This window comes from Balaenoptera physalus, assembly GCF_965194825.1.
Source record: "Balaenoptera physalus genome assembly, chromosome: 2".
In the NCBI taxonomy this organism is placed as follows: Eukaryota; Metazoa; Chordata; class Mammalia; order Artiodactyla; family Balaenopteridae; genus Balaenoptera; species Balaenoptera physalus.
Window position 1 is genome coordinate 115,101,729 of NC_138883.1, and position 18,824 is coordinate 115,120,552.

General features: G+C 37.4%; 1 protein-coding gene and 1 long non-coding RNA gene across 4 annotated transcripts in view; both read right to left on the reverse strand.

Moving 5' to 3' along the window:
- LOC309651586 overlaps positions 1 to 10,637 on the reverse strand; it is a 71,784-nt gene extending 61,147 nt beyond the window's left edge. Inside the window, exon 1 of the long non-coding RNA XR_014258242.1 lies at positions 8,183 to 10,637. This is a non-coding gene — a long non-coding RNA (uncharacterized lncRNA). The remainder of the gene's footprint in view (positions 1 to 8,182) is intronic.
- A 1,874-nt stretch (positions 10,638 to 12,511) lies between these two features.
- The window catches only part of UACA (uveal autoantigen with coiled-coil domains and ankyrin repeats), an 85,977-nt gene continuing 79,664 nt past the window's right edge, over positions 12,512 to 18,824 (reverse strand). For all 3 annotated transcript variants that reach the window (XM_082443744.1, XM_082443743.1, XM_082443742.1), the window contains exons 17-19: positions 18,648 to 18,800; positions 16,730 to 16,795; positions 12,512 to 14,220 (exon numbers count right to left, since the gene is read on the reverse strand). In XM_082443744.1, coding sequence (XP_082299870.1) covers positions 14,149 to 14,220; positions 16,730 to 16,795; positions 18,648 to 18,800 — 291 coding nt within the window. In that variant the 3' untranslated portion in view covers positions 12,512 to 14,148. The remainder of the gene's footprint in view (positions 14,221 to 16,729; positions 16,796 to 18,647; positions 18,801 to 18,824) is intronic.

Sequence of the window (18,824 nt, forward strand, 5' to 3'; positions counted from 1 at the left end):
CCTGGGACTTCTCTTGACACTACAGTGATCAGTGGTAAAAATGACTGAAAACTATAATTGGTGACACTGAATTGTAGTGTTTGCCAATTTCCTTAAAAACTCCTACTGTGGCCAATTTCAAGCTATCAATATGACATTACTACATTATGAACATGCAGTTAGGATAAAATGAACAGTAGCACACCATTATATGGTTTTTCTACCATACATACAAAAGACAGAAATAATCGCAGAAGGATGGATAATAGCAAAATAATTAGAAAGTGATGAGTTTGGGGTATTTATCACATTGTTTTAAATATAATTTATTTAATCGTGAGTTTATATAATTTAATTTTTAATAATGGCTTATGTTTAACAAGTGGCCCAAAACATTGCTGAAAGTTTATTAACCTACTCTCAGGAGCCAGTACAAGATAGATCTAGCACACCACTGAGAAGCGACTCCCTAGAAAAAGTGTCATCAAGGGCTCAGATCCCTCAGAAATGAAGGTTTGGGTCACCTTTCCTGGTTAAATAATCCAGTTGAGGTTCTGGCTGAAGGCAAAGGGAATCTTAAATGTTGCAGGGGAGAGAAAGTCACTAACACCAATTCTGGCCTTGGGCCTACTTGCAAAAACTAAGACTTGAGCATCTATCCATATTTTCTTCCATTCCATTTATACATTTTTGAGTTCTCAATCATTTTTCTTGTCTTTCCTATCATTACCCCTGACTCTTGGGAGTAGTTAACTGTACAGTTTAGTTTCTTGGTCAGATCACAAAATTGTGACCAAACTAGAAGAGGAAGACATCCTCAGAGACCCTGGACTTGGGCTTGGAACTGGTTACAGCTCTTATGAGACACTGGGTTGACTCCCCTTGAGAAATGGATGAATGCAATTTTTTTATTATATGAGGGTTAGGATGGAGGAAGTTTTATTTTTTTTTGTTGTATTTTGTTTTTGAAGCAAAAATGTGGAAAGAAGGAATATTATTGATATGGTAAAATCCCATAACACACCACCTCTTAATGCAAACCTGGATATAGCACAATTGGTGATTGCCTCGGTCCTCTGCCCAACTCTGTTCTCAAAAAGAGGCAGGCTTAATTTGTTATCTTCTACTTCGGCAGCAGGAGTGAGGAATAGGGAAGGAGGGTGAAGCTGAGCCGGAAAACAGCAGGCAACCCTGTACAGTAAAGTAGAGAGATGGACAGTATACTCCTACATCACTGGTTTCCCCCCCAGGTCAGGACAATTAGATGAGAACCAACTAAGTAGAAGAGTTTCAGAATCACTGTAACTGTTCTAGAACCCCTGCCTGCTGCAGAATCCAGAATCATTCTCTTGATACTTAAGCTGGAGCTGACAGCTGCCCCAGACGGCACCATATGGCAGCTGGGACTTGGCCCTAATTGAATCAAGCAGTGGGACTCTCAGAACTGCCATGCAGCTAGTTCTGCTGTCTCACCCAGTTATTTAATTTATTTCACATTAATTCATTCCACATTTTACAAGAGTTGAATTTGGGGGGGGGGATTTACTCATAACTTTGCAACAGTGTTTTACAGTATTGGACACCAGAGGGAAGTTAGTGGATATTTGTATTTTGTTGGTTTGATTTTTGGCTTCCCGGAACTTGAAACCATTTCTGTAATTGGGAAACACCCCCTGCATGCGTCTTAGTATGACGTGGTGTTGATGATGCCCCAAACTCACTTTCCCAGCCTCCCTCACAATTAGCACAATTAGGGGGCAGCTAGGATGCAAACCTGCCTGGGATCTGGCTCTGAGGAATAGTAACAGTGGCTTCTCCGCTGAACCAATTCTTGCAACATGGTTTGGCTGCATAGCCTTCAAATTTTGTCTTTCCGTCTTTCCATTGATTCCATGAGCTTCCTAATACTTTTTTCAACAAATTACCTTTCTTCTTAAACCAGACAACTGTTCTTGTAACTAAAACCCTTGGTTGACATAATATAAATAGTTTCTAAGGGGAAGTAGCAGAGTCTCATTCTAACTTTTGGACTAATGACACAGGAAGTAGGGCCACTCGCTAACAGAGTTCTGTGCACGTGGTGGGTTGAAATGAAATGATGAGCCACTTTGAGCAATTCTGGAATCCTTTTTGAATGAGTCTGCTTCCAGCATCAACTTGCTGCTTCTTTGGTGAGCTCTTTGAATTCTCTGCCTTTAATCTCTCCTTTCATAGGGCTTGTCTTCTAGCCACCATTGCAGAGGCTGGAGGGGAGCTCTTATAACCAAAGTGGCTTGATTCTCCCCTGTATTTTTTCCTCTCTGTTAATATACATAAGCAAGGACTGACTCCTTAACACCAGTGGTGAGGGGTTTGTAGACATGCATGCAAGCACACGTACATCACAACCAAACTTAGTGTCAGAAAAAACAACTCTGAAGTTCATAATTCAGAGAAAGCGGTAAGAACATAATTGGTCCAAGTGCCAAGACAAACCAACAATCATCCTAGAAGTAGAATTTCATAAAACTTTTGTGCCAAGAAGTACTTTTGTAATAATCAAAGCATCTCTCTTTCAATTCAGGTCTAGATACTAAGGTTAAGTTACTTATCTGCAGTCACAGCCAATAATCAAGGGCATACCCAGGAGCCAGAACGAAATTTGGCTTACATCTGTACATTTCACAAAACTTCATAAATTCTCATCATTAAATACATCCCGGGAGGGCCCACATATAATATCTAATGTGATTATATACATACAGAGTATCCAGTAAGACGAAAAGACTTTCTATAGAAAGGCAAGTCCCAACTTCCAGCTGAGCCCACTAATTTCTAAAAGACACTCCTCACTTGATTTAAAGCTGATTTCTCCCCTCAAGACATTAACCTCTTCTCCTACACAGTGCCATTTTAGAAGGATCTCAGCAGACTTTGCACTTTGGAAATTCTACTGTGCTCATTTTTCCATCATGCGCCCTGGCCTTTCCTGCTGACCATCACAGCCAAGGCGTAAATTGGGCAGACCAAGCTCTAGAATACACCTCCATCCAAATGCAGAAGAGAAAGGATATGGGCCGCTGCTCAATGTTTTCACTGTAACACAAAACAACAGAAAAACTCTTTGATTCACTCAGGTTCTAAAGGTGCTGTCCTCTAGATTAGAGAAGGTGTAGCTCAAGGGAAAACACAGAAAACCCTAACAGATCGATGTTTTTCTTTGGACTTTAGGAAGCTCATGAGCCGACTTTGCAGCCCAAGTTTAGTTATGATATAAGGACATTACCCCCACCTTTTTCTTAACCCTCAATTTCCTAATGTAATTACTTTTACTTTGCCATATATATTTCTTATTTTTCTGAGGAACAAGGTGAATTTATTTTTACCATTTTAAAATTTTAAATACTTACAGAGTCACTGAAAATTTTAAAGATATTAGAGAGCTCTTGCTTTTCATTTCCTAGTTTCCTCCAATGGTTACATTTCACATAAATATAGTAAAGCATCAAAACCAGGAATTTGATATCAGTGCAATATGTGTGTAAAATTCTAGGTCATGTTCACATGTTCATCACATTCGTGTAACTCTGTAACCTTCAATGCAGTCAAGATACAGAAGCATTCCATCACCAAAGATCTCCTTTGCCTATCCCTTTATAGCCACACTCACTCCCCTCCCTCCACTAGCCCTAACCCCTGGCGACCACTAATGTTTTCTCCATCGCTATAATTTTGTCATTTTGAAAATGTTATATAATCCACTATGCCCAACGCCTGGCAACCACTGATTTTTTCCCATTGCTATAATTTTGTCATTTTGGAAATGTTATATAAATGGGTTATGTAGTAAGCAAAGGCGAATATATTTTTGAAGTACAGTTATTTGTTCACTCATCTCTTTTTCTCCAGGTTATTTTAATTTTATATTTTATTCATACATTCACTTATTCAAGTGGAAGACTCTGGGCTGGGGCAGCCACTGCTGGAGAGAGTTTTTTGAGCACCTCTACTGTCCAGTAGCTTATAAATGGTTTAGGAGATAAAAACCAATAAAACTGATTTTGAACTTCTGGCTTCCAGAACTGTGAGAGGATAAATTCCTGTTGTTTTAAGCCACTGCTTATGGTAACTTGTTACAGCAGCCCTAGGAAACTAATATACTCCCCAACACTAGGGCAGTGCCTTTCTGGCAAGTACTCAAGAAATGTTTGATGAACTTCTCTGAGTTCAGAATAAAAGGAAAAACTCTTCCAAAAGGTAATTCCTGGAAGGCTTCATGGACGTAGGATTTGAGTTATTCCTTGAAGAACTGGGTGAATTATAATGGGAAGAAATGGAGTGAGAGATCATTTTAAGAGGTGGGAATAAGATGGGCAAAGCAAGGAGGCAGGCAAGCCTAGGACCATGAGGGCAATGACATTGGCCCAGTATGGCTGGGATAGAAGAAGGCCCGTATGGGGAAAGGTGGGGAAGCACTGCAGTACAAATGCCCTGGTTCCCTCATTTATCAGTCTATGCGTGGGTTTTCATTGGTTTTCCTCCAATACAACCAATCTTACCAATGTGGGGAACTTTTACAGATTATCCTTCTAAGACGTGAGCATAAAAAGTGGTATTCTGTGGTGTGCTGTCAAAATCCAAGTGGGTTCTCTTGGATCCCCTGCCAGAAAGCTATTTGGAGCCTAGTAGGATAGAAAGAACATTTTCCCTCCCCTGGGAAATGGCTCCATGGATTACTGACCAACTGTTTGCCATTGTCTTGGTTACCATTTTGTAATAGTTCTAGCTCACAAAGTCCATTCATCAGCTTATTAGAGATGTGGTAACTCACATAGCAAACTGATGGGCTTGCCATCTGTCTCCAAGGACCCTAACACTCACTTCACTCCCAGCATTCCAAAAGCCAATACAGTCAGCTCTGCTGTATCCAGTATTCTGCTCAAGCTCTGTTAATGAGCACATCAGCGCATCTGGAGCATAATGATAATTAGTATTTGTGGTGTTGCTGGTGATCCTGAGATACTATCAGGTCTTAACAGGCCCTATGAATTCTCAAAGGCCAGCCATATTACTTCAATACACTTGCTTCTTTACCAAAATTCGATATTAACCAGAGCATTCCATTCCCTGCCCACATTAAAGAACAGAGTTTTCCATACTGGCAATTCCTAATTAATAGGTTCCCCTAAATCCCTGCCTATCTATCCAATATTATCTTTTATTTTTTCAAGAGTAATTGCAGGAAGATTTGGAACTTGAGAGAATATACAGATTTTTGAAGTGGAGGTAAGAGATAGGTAGGCCAATGGAACATAATGAAGATTAGAAAAATAGACCCAAATAGGAATTTAATACATTTTTGAGTGGAAAAAAAAATATTATTGCATTGAAGAAAAAAAGATAATTGAATTAATTAGACAAACTGGATAGAACTATGGATAATACTTAAAGTGAATCTGTACCTCATGTGATAGCATTAAAAAAGTTCCAAATGGATTATGTAATATAAACAATATAATTAAAGAACTAGATAAAATATAGATCCATATGTTCAGAAAGAATGTTTAAGGTATGATATCAATGCCAGAAACCACAAAAGATTGACAAATTTGAATACAAAATTTAAACTGGTGAATGAGAGAAAAAAACAACGTTGAAGGGAAAAATAAAGTGAGAAGGAAAAAAACTGCAACCTATTTGGCAAAGAATTAACATCCTTTTGTAGGTGACTCTTAAATTTAATTGTAATTTAAATGTAATCTTAGATTAAAGGATTAAAAGAAATTCTTGCCCACAAAGTCCAATTCAATTAACCACTCTTAACCTCAGGCTCTTAAAACAAGGGTAGGAAGCCTATTTATTGGATTCCCTGGACAGAGAAGGAAGTAGCCCCCAAATCCTGTACTGTTATCACTTTACAGGATAGTCTTCCTTGGAATGGACACATACAAGAGTACTGAAAAAGACACAACAAAGCGTGAACTATGGTTATATCTAGGTTTGGAGGGGGCTGGAGGGGGTGAATTATTTTTTTCTTTTTTCTGTCTGTATTTTCTAAAAGTTTTCAAATTGAATATACTTTGCTTTGGAAATAAGGGGAAATTTTTTTAAAAAATCAGCCCTGGTTCTTAATCGCAAGCAATAAAACCCAATTCTGGCTGTTTTAAGTAAATAGGGGATTTATTAAGAATGCACTGGATTAAAATTTTTTTTAAATAATAATAAAACAATGCACTGGGTAGCTCAATGAATTATAGAGAAGGTGGAAAACCAGGCTCAGGCCTGAGCGGACAGAAAAATCTTCCAAATCACACTCCAAAGTCTGTCTGAGGAGAAAACAGCAGTTGTCCCATCAAGCATTAGATGCTAATCTTTGGGCCACTTCTACCTCTGCACCAGGAACTTGATCTCGGAGCAAACCCAACTGTCCCTGCAACCAGAAAGAGAGACCAGTGCCACCTCTGCCTCTGTCACTTAGTCCCCTAGTCAAAGTCAAGGGCACAGTTGGCAAAATGACCTGACCTGGGTCATGTGCCTGCATCCCAGGACACCAGGGAAAAGCAAACACTTGGCATTTTCAGCCTCTGTAGTGGGCGGGTGTCTCTTCATCTCATGAAGACTCATAAGGCAGAGAATCCCCTAGACATAGAAAAGTGGTTCATATGCTGGTGGTCAAGAGAAGAGTAATTGGCTACTACATAATACCTTTTAGAGATTTTCATCAAAAATATAGAGGGAGGTAGGAATCTGAAAAGCAGAAGTAGTTTAAAGGGAACTGTGATGGGGTGAGCATAACTCAGGCAGCCACGATGCCTCCTCATGTGGCAAATTATCTTCCTCTTCCTTAAAATAGGACTTTCCCCCTTAATTTTACTATTATCTCTAAGATTATCTGCTAATTAATACATTATTGGGGGTTAAACATACCTTTTTACAGTAAAAATTCACTTACAGTAGTTAACATGTTATCAGTAATTTACAAATGAATTCACTTGGTCATACTGCTTTTTAAATCCCTGCCTCAGAAAGCTCTGCCATTTCCTATCTTGGAATAGAGGTGAGGGAGATTAAGGAAAATAGGAGTCTATGGTAGGCCTTTATAATGGGGTGCAAAAATGGAGGATTTAGGGTGAGTGCATAGGAGGCCTGAAGGGACACAGGTAATGAATGCACAAAGAGAGCAGGAAGGAAGGCAAAAAATACCAGAGACAGACATCTACTTTAGAAATTTTTTTGAAGTATCTGTTAACCAAAAATAAGGTGAGGGCCACCTGTCAGAATGGCCATCATCAAAGAGTTTACAAATAACAAATGTTAGAGAGGGTGTGGAGAAAAGGGAACCCTCCTACATTGTTGGTGGGAATGTAAATTGGTGCAGCCCCTATGGAAAACAGTATGGAGGTCCCTTAAAAAACTAAAAATAGAACTACCATATGATCCAGCAATCCCACTCCTGGGCATATATCCAGAAAAGATGAAAACTCTAATTCAAAAAGAAACATGCACCCCAAAGTTCATAATAGCACTATTTACAATAGTCAAGACATGGAAGGAACCCAAGTGCCCAACAGATGATTGGATTACTTTAAGATGTGGTATATATATATATATATGTGTGTGTGTGTGTGTGTGTGTGTGTGTGTGTGTGTGTGTATATATATATAGATAGATAGATAGATACACACACACACATATACAGTATGCTTAGTGAGAATATTATGCTTAGTGAAATAGGTCAAACAGAGAAAGACAAATACTATTCGATATCACTTGTACATGGAATCTAGAAAATAATACAAATGAATCTATATACAAAACAGAAACAGACTTACAGACCCAGAAAACTAACTTGTGGTTACCAAAGGGGGGGAACAAATTAGGGGTGTGGGGTTAACAGATATAAACTACTATATATTAAATAGATAAGCAACAAGGATTTACTGTGTAGCACAGTGTCAGATACCCAATATCATGTAATAATCTATAAAGGAATATAATCTGCAAAAATACTGAATATCTATGTTATTCACCTGAAACTAACACAATATTGTAAATCAACCGCACTACAATAAAAAAAAATAAGGTGAAAGAAAAAAGTGAATTCTTCCTCGTGGACCCAAATAGACCCAAAATGTGGACTATTCTTACTCTTAGTCACTGCCTATTAGTCACTGCATTATTCCAAAATTTAAAAGTTATTTACAAAATAGCTTATGTTTCTTACCATCAAGTCCGATGGACGCACTTAGGAAGATGCACCCTGTTTATCTCATGGCATGTGTCCCGAAGGGAGTTTTTACTCCGGTTTGAAATGATGTGCTGGACCCATGGGGGAAAGGCTGGCCGGCTTCAGAACCAGGAATAACTGTGCTTTTCCTAATGGATGCTGTGCCTCACATATGTGATGCTCACTTCTTTGCATTGGCTGGTAGAAAGTTGAGTCAAATTGAGGCCAGTTCCAGAAAAGTAAGCAGAATATTACGGTATTCATGGCATGCTTTCTGGATCCCAAGCTGTTGCTTGCTTTTCCTATCCTTTTAGTATTTACCATTCCCCTTTCCCTCACCCATATTAAGAAAAAAATCACGAGCCACCTTAAAATCTTTTTTTGTAATGAGGTAGGGCAAAAATAATAAATATGCATATTGACATTTCCTTGGGAACCTAAAATGTAAATTCAAGGCACCAGCCCCTTATTCTGGTTAGACACCAGATCACAATTAAATCTTTCTCAAATTCTCTGTTGTCCTGGTAACTGCTCTCCATTTAGAGAACACAGAGGGTGAGATTGCCCAAAAGGGTCTGGAAGGAGAGCAACAGCATATTAAGGAATTCTTTCTGATGTTCATAACCACACAAGCTGTGCCAGAATGGTAGCACAGAGCTGGAGACAAGCCCTCCTCAGGTTACTCCAGTTGCTGTGATGTATTCAGGCGTTGCTGCAGTTAAGTGGCTATGTACATTACAATAACAAGATTGGCTATGGCACACCAAAAATATTGACAATGAATAGTATTTTGGATAATCACAGATTGCAAATCCTCTTAAATGCATTCGACTCTAACAGATATATTTAGACTCGGATGAACAGTAGCTGGGGGAATTTCTTAAAGTGTCAATTGGTGTGAATGAATAAAGATGGCTTTAAAGGAGCTATACTGCTTAGGGATTAAGGCCAACTGGAAAAATTCACTTTCACAAAACAAGCCTCCAAGCTCAAGAGAGCAGCCCCTCTTTATTTGATTGAGGCGTATACACTTCCATCTTTAGGACTTGTGCTGGCAACCCTGTGATTGTTCATCTCTCTCCATTTGTACAAAGAAGAGTTTTTAATTGTGCATAAGTGGGAACTTGCAACTCCTGTGAGACAATCTTGGTAGCAACAACAAAGAGGGGAAAAATTTTAAGTAGCAGTCATTTTTATTTTGGCTTAACAGATTTTAGCAGGAAGACTCTGAATATGAATCGGCTTCATTTTTAAATCCTAAAGAGAATTTCTGAAACAGCCCATAAGGTGTCACTTTAGTTGAAGGCAATTAAAAAAATCCTAGAATAGCAAGAAAGAAAATCACAAAATTTGTTTGGACATTGTAGGGAAAAAAGTTACAAATTACAATAACTCCTTTCCTCCATCCTCCCTGAGTCTATTTGTTCTTAAACTCCTACATAAAATTCTTCCCCAGTTTTTGGAGGTGGGAATGGGACAGGAGGTACGATGCAAATAGTAAGACAAGTTTATATTATTTAAGATATCGCTTGTCATGATTTAACTGCAACAATGTCAAGTGTTACACGCACTTAATAAAAGGGATGGTGCAGACTTTTGGATGGTGCAGAATTTCTCCCCGTAGGTGAGTGGTTCTTCTCAAAAGTCAAATTCCAGTCCTTCCTTGACAATGTGGGTATCACTAGAAAAAGGTAGACGCTTATTAAAAGTCACTTCTCTCTAGGTCTTTTGTTTTCATAGTCCTTAAGGACCACTGGAGAAGGCATTTTCAAACTTAAATTCTTTACAATGTTGAGCTACCTGGAAACTATTAGAAATGTGGTTCCTCAAAGTGAAATGTCAACAGAGGGTATCCAGCTACTTGGATTTCCTGCAGGTACCACTTTTAAAGTGGCCTTCACCGTGTTCTTCCAGCCTGTAAGAAAGCTACTTAATGATGCATAAAACTAATTATTATAAAATAAGATTGAATCTGAATGGTAGCTGTTCACAATGTGGAAAATCACACTTTTTCATGGCCTATTTTCTTTTAAAATGTATGCCCTTTTCCCATCCTTAGTGTGTTCTGTACATGTAAAAATAAATACTCTTCACAGCAGGACCTGGGCTCGGAGGCCTTAAAAGCCAATAAAAGAGTCCTGTAGTTTAATGGTCCTTAAATGCTCGACATCTTTTTCACTTAATGTAAAATCCATCTGATCTAATAGCCATGACTGAATTACAGATATATAATTTTTTTCTATTAAATGTTAATCTTCTGACTTGGCAGAGCAATGGAAGCTCTAAATTATTAAGAAGGCAATAACCTCTCTAAACTCTTTCCTGAATTCAGAATATTCTGTTGTCTTGAAAAAAAATTTGCAAACCTGTTTAAAATATAAAATAAAAATTGGGCTCATTAAGTACAATTTGATACCAAATATCAATTATAAGGGGCATTGTTTTTATCGATGTCTCTATATATATATGCATATGTATGTGTATATACACACACACTTATAACTGGAGAAGCAACCCTCACAAATCTTGGCTTTTTTTAATTTACATATGACATTTTTGTAACCCTCTCTTTTTGGTTGAATTCATTCATCATCAGTGTTTGCTCATGCAGGCATAGATAATGAAAATGCCCTCTAATGCATAAGTGATGCCACATGCTCTATTATGCTAAATACAAGCACTCACACTGCCCAGGGAGTCTTATTGGAATGCCATCTTTGCTGCAGTTTCTTCTTTATCTTTTTCTTTAAATCTCTACATTCATGACTCTCGTGAGCCAAAGGTCCATATATACTGTAAGAAACAGAAGCCACGTTAAGAATCAGGTTAGTATTTACCTGGAGAGGCTAGTATAGACAGTCTTGTTTCAAACAGCCAGGACCAAAACACAGGGAAGAATTTAATTTCCAACAACAAAGTCTTAAATCCAGTTTAGTTGGAGACATCACTGAATGAAATGGGAGCTGAAATACGTATTTTCCATTTTCCATTTTGGACACGATATATTTTATGGTGCCATTTGCTTTTTTTCTCTTTCTGAAAATTACTCATAATAATTGTTTTTTTCCTCTCTGAAATTTATTCACAACATTTAGCAGCCAGGAATAAGGTCCAGGTTCTTCTTCCCCTGCCAGACATGTGCAACCAACCACATTTTGCATGATTATCACAGGCAATTCTCTTTCGATCCTTATTTTGGCGCCAGAGGTACTGCCATTACTTTGATGCACAGAACTTGTAAGATGAAAAAGGATCACTACAAGGTTGCAGAATCCAGTGATGAGGAAAATAAAGAGGCATCAAGAAGTAGTTTTCTTCCACCATGGTGAAGCACATGTCAAAAGAAGCTTGTAACCACTACTATTTCCCACTTGGCATTAGTGTAAGCAGGCACTGATGTATCTAGTCATCATGGACACCAAAAATTAATTTGAAACTCTTCCCTTTTCTTCTTTGAAACAAGTGGACTGAAAACATGAACCACGTTCTCAGTAGATAAGAAGCTCGTGAATGAGAACAATATTTAGGTCCTTGTTAGAAGAAAACTGGTAACACTGGGGGAAAAAAGTGCTCATGTTCTAAAGCTACAAGATTTTTAAAGCAGCAATTATCCAATGAATTTAGAATAATAGAAAAATTTAAACTGTATAATGTTGGTTAGGGTCAAGAGGAAAGGTTTAAATAAAAAACAAGCTATAAGAAAGATTAAGCTAAATTCACCCGGAATTTTAGAATAGCACAGGTGTAGCTAGTGATTAGGGTCACTGTATTATTAAATGTTAAGATGTTCATTGCATTAATATTTGATTTTATTTTAATAGTTCTTTATAACACTGACCCTCTATCAAAAGGAATGAGATTTTCTGATGAAGCGGGACTGATAAGAAAAAAAAAACAAGCAACGAATAGTAATAAAGCTTTCAACAAAGGACTGCGCTCCAAAAGGAATTCAGTGATTCTTTCAGACAGCACTCACATCTTAGACAACTGATTTTCCTCTTGGCCTAAGTTCAGACTTCATAGTCTTCCTGAATACAGAATAGCAAAGAGACCAGCATCACCCACTGTGCATGTTCCATTTGTTAACTATCTAAGAAGCTTCCGCCTTCAGTGTTGTACATGCAAGCTCTGCCTTTGACCCAAAGGTGAGTGAATGAGAAAATGGGATTAATTCGAGGTTACTTGATATTGTATTCTACATAGCTAACTGAAAATGGGTGTCATCATCTATACTTTGCATTCCATCATTCTCTCCCCCAAATTCTCCAAAAATAGCAAATGGACTGGTTTACCGTGTAAATCTCTTACAAGATGTTCAAAACAATATTTCACAGAAAACATTTTATTGATGGTTGAAGACAAAATAAAACATATATAAACCCATATAGGGGTTCCCTTCCCACCCCTTATAAGGAAAATATAACACTGAAATGTAAGTATTCAGTTAAGAACTTCTCTACTCTAGAGCTTCGATAGGTGACCTAAAACTCATGACATAGAACTCATGCTGGACAACATTAAATATAAAAATTAAAGAATCCAAATATTGCTTATTGTATATACCTACCTAAAGAATTCAAAATAAATCCGTTTCTGACTTTTCACTTTTGTTTCTATACTGAAGAAACACAATGGCTTATTCTTTGGTGGAATAAGTTATTGATATTTTGATGGTCCTTTGTCCTTGTTATAACACAAAAATGGGATCAAAAATCTGGTTCAGGATGCTCAAAGATTATTGCTAAGGCACATTTTGCACTTTAAAAAGCTTGGCTGCAATGATTCATTTGTTTAGTTTATTTGCTAACAGTCAAATTAGTCATTTTCAATCTGAATTGTAAATAAAATATTAATAAAATAACAAAACATATAAACTTTCCTTAATGAGATGTAGTTAATAAAAATGGTTGGTTATAATATTTACTATAAACATGTCCAATTTCATTATTTTCTTGCTATCTATATTCTTACAGTTTACAATGTTATTGCACTTTTGTCTAAAACCTTAAAGATCTGTCTTCCAAAATCAATTTTCTAATGCTAATTTTGCAAAAAAACTGCATTTCACATTATTAATCACATTAGTGCAATTTTCCTATAAATAAGTACAAAACATTTGGAGGATGCATATATAATGAGTGCTTTGTTGCTACAGTAGCAAATGTCAGAGCAATTACTAAAAAAAGTCTAACATTTTTGACACTTTGAAAAATCTAGTATACCATTTATCATAGTTCTCTTCATACTGTAAAAAGAAAAGTCACTACAAGTGAAAATTAAGATACCGTTGCGGAGATTATGAGGAAATTTTATTATAAATTCCTGATATATTCCACCCTTGCCTGTTCTTAGCCTAAATGTAATTTAGCACTGCAAACCATTTGTGAAAAGAAATTTATTTTAAAAGGCATAAAACTTACTAGTGTAAAAAGAAAAAAAAATCTGTACCTCCAAAAGAAGTCAAAAGCACTCATTAAGTTACTTCAATAAAAATGGAACTTGGCCAGCCAAGTTACCATGCATTCCTTGAAACTGCATTAGGGCTCATGGCTTGACTGAACATCTGAAAGATCTCTTGATCCACTTAAAAGTGGCTACCAACCCAATTAATTTCTCTGGAAGAAAACTTTAATAATTATTTCAGCCTAATCCCTCTTCAAATGGACCCACTCAGATGACTCATGTTTTACTGAGTACTCAATCAATTAAAAATAAGTAGCCAATCCAAGGCAAAGTGTTATGTTGTTTGTCTAATTGTAAAATTAACATATAAAGAATATAAGATTTGAACTGATATTGAAAAACTCAGTAACATATTTGTCTAATTTAAAAACCTACTGATGGATCAAAATATACTTTATTTTAATTATACTAGCACAGTGAGGCCCAGAAAGGCCACGGAGTTGCACACAGAATGCTCAGCACCAGCAGGGAGAGCCACCATCGGCTGGTGGGTGCTGATGCTAGCACACAAGCCCTTGCCGCATCTGTATGATCTGGAGTAAGGCCGCCTGCACATCTTCATCCATGTGACCCTTGGGAGAAAGAAGAAAGGGGAGAAATATTTTATGTCATCTTCATTTACACACAAATTCTAAAGACAAGGGCTTTATAATAGAACCTCGTTGGTTGTGATTCACCAAATGCTAAATCCTCACCATCGTGGTGATATTCTAAAGGTTTTATTGGAAAACAGAGTAGAGCTCTATCATGGAAATAAAGAAAATCAATTTAAAAGTAGTGCACACCAGTTGCTCTTAACATCTATTATCAGAGAAGAGATGGACAAACCTTTCTTTTTTTTACGTAATGGCTCAGATGATAGGGGTAGTGTAAGTTACAGATGAGCAAAGTAAACTACAAGGAAATTTTTTTTGCTTCTGCTGAGTTTTTTTTTTAAATTAGAAAAGTAACTAATGAAAAATCCCCATATTTATATTTTTTACATAAATAAGATCATATATATTGTTTTGCAACTTGCCTTTTCACCTAGTTATTGCCTTAATTATTTTATTGATTGATTGGCCACACCGCGCAGCTTGTGGGATCCTAGTTCCCCAACCAGGGATCGAATCCAGGTCCACGGCAGTGAAAGCCCGAGTCTTAACCACTGGACCGCCAGGGAATTCCCTGCCTTAATTATTTTAAATTATTGTGTAATATTCCACTGTATGGATGTATCATAATTTCTTTATTCATTCTCCCAATGATGGGCACTTATGGGGTTTCCAATCTTTATGGGCAGATTCCTAGGGAAGAAGTTGCTAGGTCAAAAAAGCAGGCTCAATTTTTAAATTTTGCTAAGTACTACAAATATCCCTCTATAGAGATAATAACAATTTACACTCCCACCAGCAGGGTATAAATGCCCATTTCCCACAATGCCCTGGCCAATGCTACAGACTACCATCTTGTTTAAAATTTGCCCATCCCAGAATTGAAAAATGGTACCTCCTTGTTTATTTGCATTTCCCCCTTTACTGGTTAGGTTGAGACCTTTTGACGTGAATGTTATCCACTTAAATTTAGAAAGAGACACTTTAAAGTTAAAAAGACGGCAAGAGGTTGATTAAATGCAAGTCAGTATGGTGGGCTTAAAACACCTCCCCTTCCCTTTTTCTTTGCTTGAGCACTTGAATGAGTTTCAGCATAACACTTCCTATTAATATAAAAAGTTTTGCTTCCAAAATCTGTTTCTATAACAGCAGGATGTTTAAATTCCAAACATTAGCCATAGTTGACTAAACTGAATTTCTTAGTTAACTTTATGACGCCAGAAGGCAAGACTATTTCAGATGCCAATTGCTTTTGTTATGTTTCATTAGGAGTCAGTGGAAAATAATTTTGAATTTCAGAAGCATACGTGAAAAAAAGTTGAAAGTCTTGTCAGTTTGTGGTCTTTCATCAAGAGTATGCTGTTCCCCCCTTGGCCAGTATCAGAGCCAAGCGAGTTCCTCACCCTCACTAACACAGATCTTCTACACTTTTCTACTGTTTTCCCTCCAAAGAACTCCCCATTCTGCTGCCCGTCAATAGTCTCGAATAATTGCAATAATAATATACTTTCAAACCCCAGCTTATCGTCTGTCTACTAAAAAGAAAGTAGCCAAAGATGCTTTATCATATCATTCATTCTTTTACATTGGTTTCCCCCTCATCTCCTATAGAAAGGCAGGCTTTTTTATTTCAAGAATTTGATATCGCAAAATCTTTTCCTTTTTATTATTTAACCTGGTTTTTTCTTTTTTTTTTTTTTTATGATCTTCTCTGAAGCTTTCTCTCAACACCTTTTTTTTTTTCAGTGTGGACACTTCAAATCCTAAACAATTTCTATTACATCTCACCTGCCATTCTAACATTGTCTCGATTGTCTTCCCCCCAGAATCTGAGAATTGTGGAGATGCTGATCACAGGGTTTCTACAGAGCATTAAGTATAAAATCCTTCATATGTTAAACATGTTTCTTAGTGTGATTTTTTTTTAATAGCTTTCTCATTACACCCCCCAACGAAGGCAATTCGTAGTCTTCTGCTTCACTGAGATTAAGGCTCAACAAATAAATATTATTGATGTTCTAACAGAACCACTTTTTTCTTAAGTTATTAAAATTCTGTGCACATTTTACATGTCATTTTTGCACTTTTTTGGTATTCTCTACCTTTCAAAGAAACACTCCTGAGCTACCAAGAAACAATGAAGTCCTTCCCACTCTCCTCTTTTAGCTAACAGACATGTGTGGATGTCAAGGCATTATCTCCAGCTAGCAATACCATTAACGTGTGCTGCCATCACATGTTGCCAAACTGTCTATAAAATGAATGACAAGCAGATGGAGACAACACTAAATTTAAGATGTTGTGTTGCCATACAGCTTTGTAAATTTCTCTGGGAGATAATGCAAGCCATGATTAAAAGAAACAATTCTAAAATAAGCATACGGGGGTTCAACTACTTTAAACATCAATGACTTTCACATAAATTTACTGGAAAATAAAAAATTATTTTCTCTGAAACAATATCCTAGCCAAAGGAGTTCTTCTTTACCTGTGCAGCACTAAGAAGGTGTGTCCGATAAATTGCAATTACTTCTTGGTGCTGTCTGTCAGCATCCTACAAGTGCGGAAACATGGACAGATCAGAATATCAGCATTCACGTTTTCAAACACATGGAGGCTTGTGACGATGCTATCCTCAGGCTGGATGCTTCTACACGGTAGTATTATTAAAGTGCTCCTGCTACTTCTTATAACAAACCACCTTGGACCCACCAGATGCAAAATTCCAGTGCATAACAATAGTATACACTTTGTTAAAGAATGTGTGGGAACATTCACAGTGAAAGCAATGCACTTACCCTAGGTAACATGAAATTATTGCCTGAGTTCATATCGAATGCCATGAAATCACCCAGACACTTATCAACTTATGCTTTGGATTATTGCAAAAACTTCCCATCTCATCCCCTGTCTCTAGACTTTATTCCTTTTCATGCTTCCAAGACTGAGGTAGCTCTTTTCTCGCATCACTTTTGACTCAAAAACCTTGGGTGACACCTCATTAGATATGAGAGAAATCAAACTCATCAGCTTGATTCTCAACAGTCTCCACAACTTGACCTCAAATACAGCTCCCATGCCTAGCCAGGCTGAGCAGCCTTTTACTACCCCTGGGGCATGCATGCCACTTGATTCCACCTCCATGCCTTCCTTCACACTGTTTCCCTTGCCAGGGAGAGTCTCTATTTTCCTTCCACCTACCTGAACACCATCTAACTACAAGTTCCGGCCAGGTACTCCCTTCCTCTTTGAAACCAGCTCCCACCACATCAGTCGTCTTTCCTTCCTGGGAATTCATATCACTTAGAATCTGGGACCATATTCTTAGTTCTATATTTGATATTTTTTGTCTCGTTATTTTACTTTTCATGGATCTCTATTTTGCCTAACTACCCAGAACTCCTTGGGGACAGGAACTGTACCCTATCCCTGATAGTACTTAGCAGAGTGCCATGAACATAATAAACATATTTCTGAATACTGAAGAGACTACCATATCCTTTCGATACGATCCAAATCAGTAATATGTCATCATTAATCTGTAGGCCAACGGTGTCATAAAATGAACACTTTAAAAAATAACTTTCTTCTATTCAAAAACAACTCAGGACAAATTCCTATAGAATAGGAAAATATTACCCAACAATTTACATTTGATTGGGCTATGTTTTAATTTGCCCCATAGCTCATCCAATTAAAAAAGCAAACAAACTAACAATCAGTTCATATTATCCTATTTTTATGGATAAGGAAGCCAAGGGTTAAGGAGAATGTTCCATGTCACTCTCTTTTAAGTGGCAGGGCTTAGAACTGAGATCCCAACTTCAGCTTCTTAATCCAGATGCTTTCTTTTAATATATAAAGGAGATACATATCCATATAGGTATCTATATGAATATATATACACGGATGTTTTCTTTTAATATGTAAGGATATAACGTATGAAACCATAGGAATGCCTACCTTCATTCATAAGGATAAAAGACTATTAAAAAAACTTCCTTCAGCTTAGTGGACCAATATTTTAGAGAGTGTGCTACAGTTGGAAAGCTATCAGATTTGGAGTCAGCAAGTCCCAGGATTAAATCCTAGCTGTATGACCCCAGGCATATTTTCATCTTTGTTTCCTTAAGAATTAAATAGGGGGGATAAAACCTTGTAGGATTGTGAAGAAGATCAAGTTTAAAGATCAAGTATGTAAAATGTTTAGTGTAGTGCCTGGTATACAGTAAGCACACAAAAGATGATATTATATCATTAGTATAAGTAACTTTTAGCAAAAATGATTACATGCTTGGATCTGAACATAGCCAAAGATCAATCTGGTTTCTAAATGAGATTTTACAAACAAACAAACGAGACCCTGAGCAGATCAGCACGAAGTCCCGCAGGCCCCGGTTACTCACCACCAGCTGCTGCTGCAGGGACTTGACCTGGTGCTGCAGACTGCCAATCAGCTGACTCTGCCTCTTACTGGGACTCCCGCTCGTGCAGGTGAGCTGGGAAAGGCCACTGAGTGCTTGTTTCAGTCTTTCCACATCGCTGAGCAGTTCAGTTATCTTATAAAAAAACGAGTTGTGGGA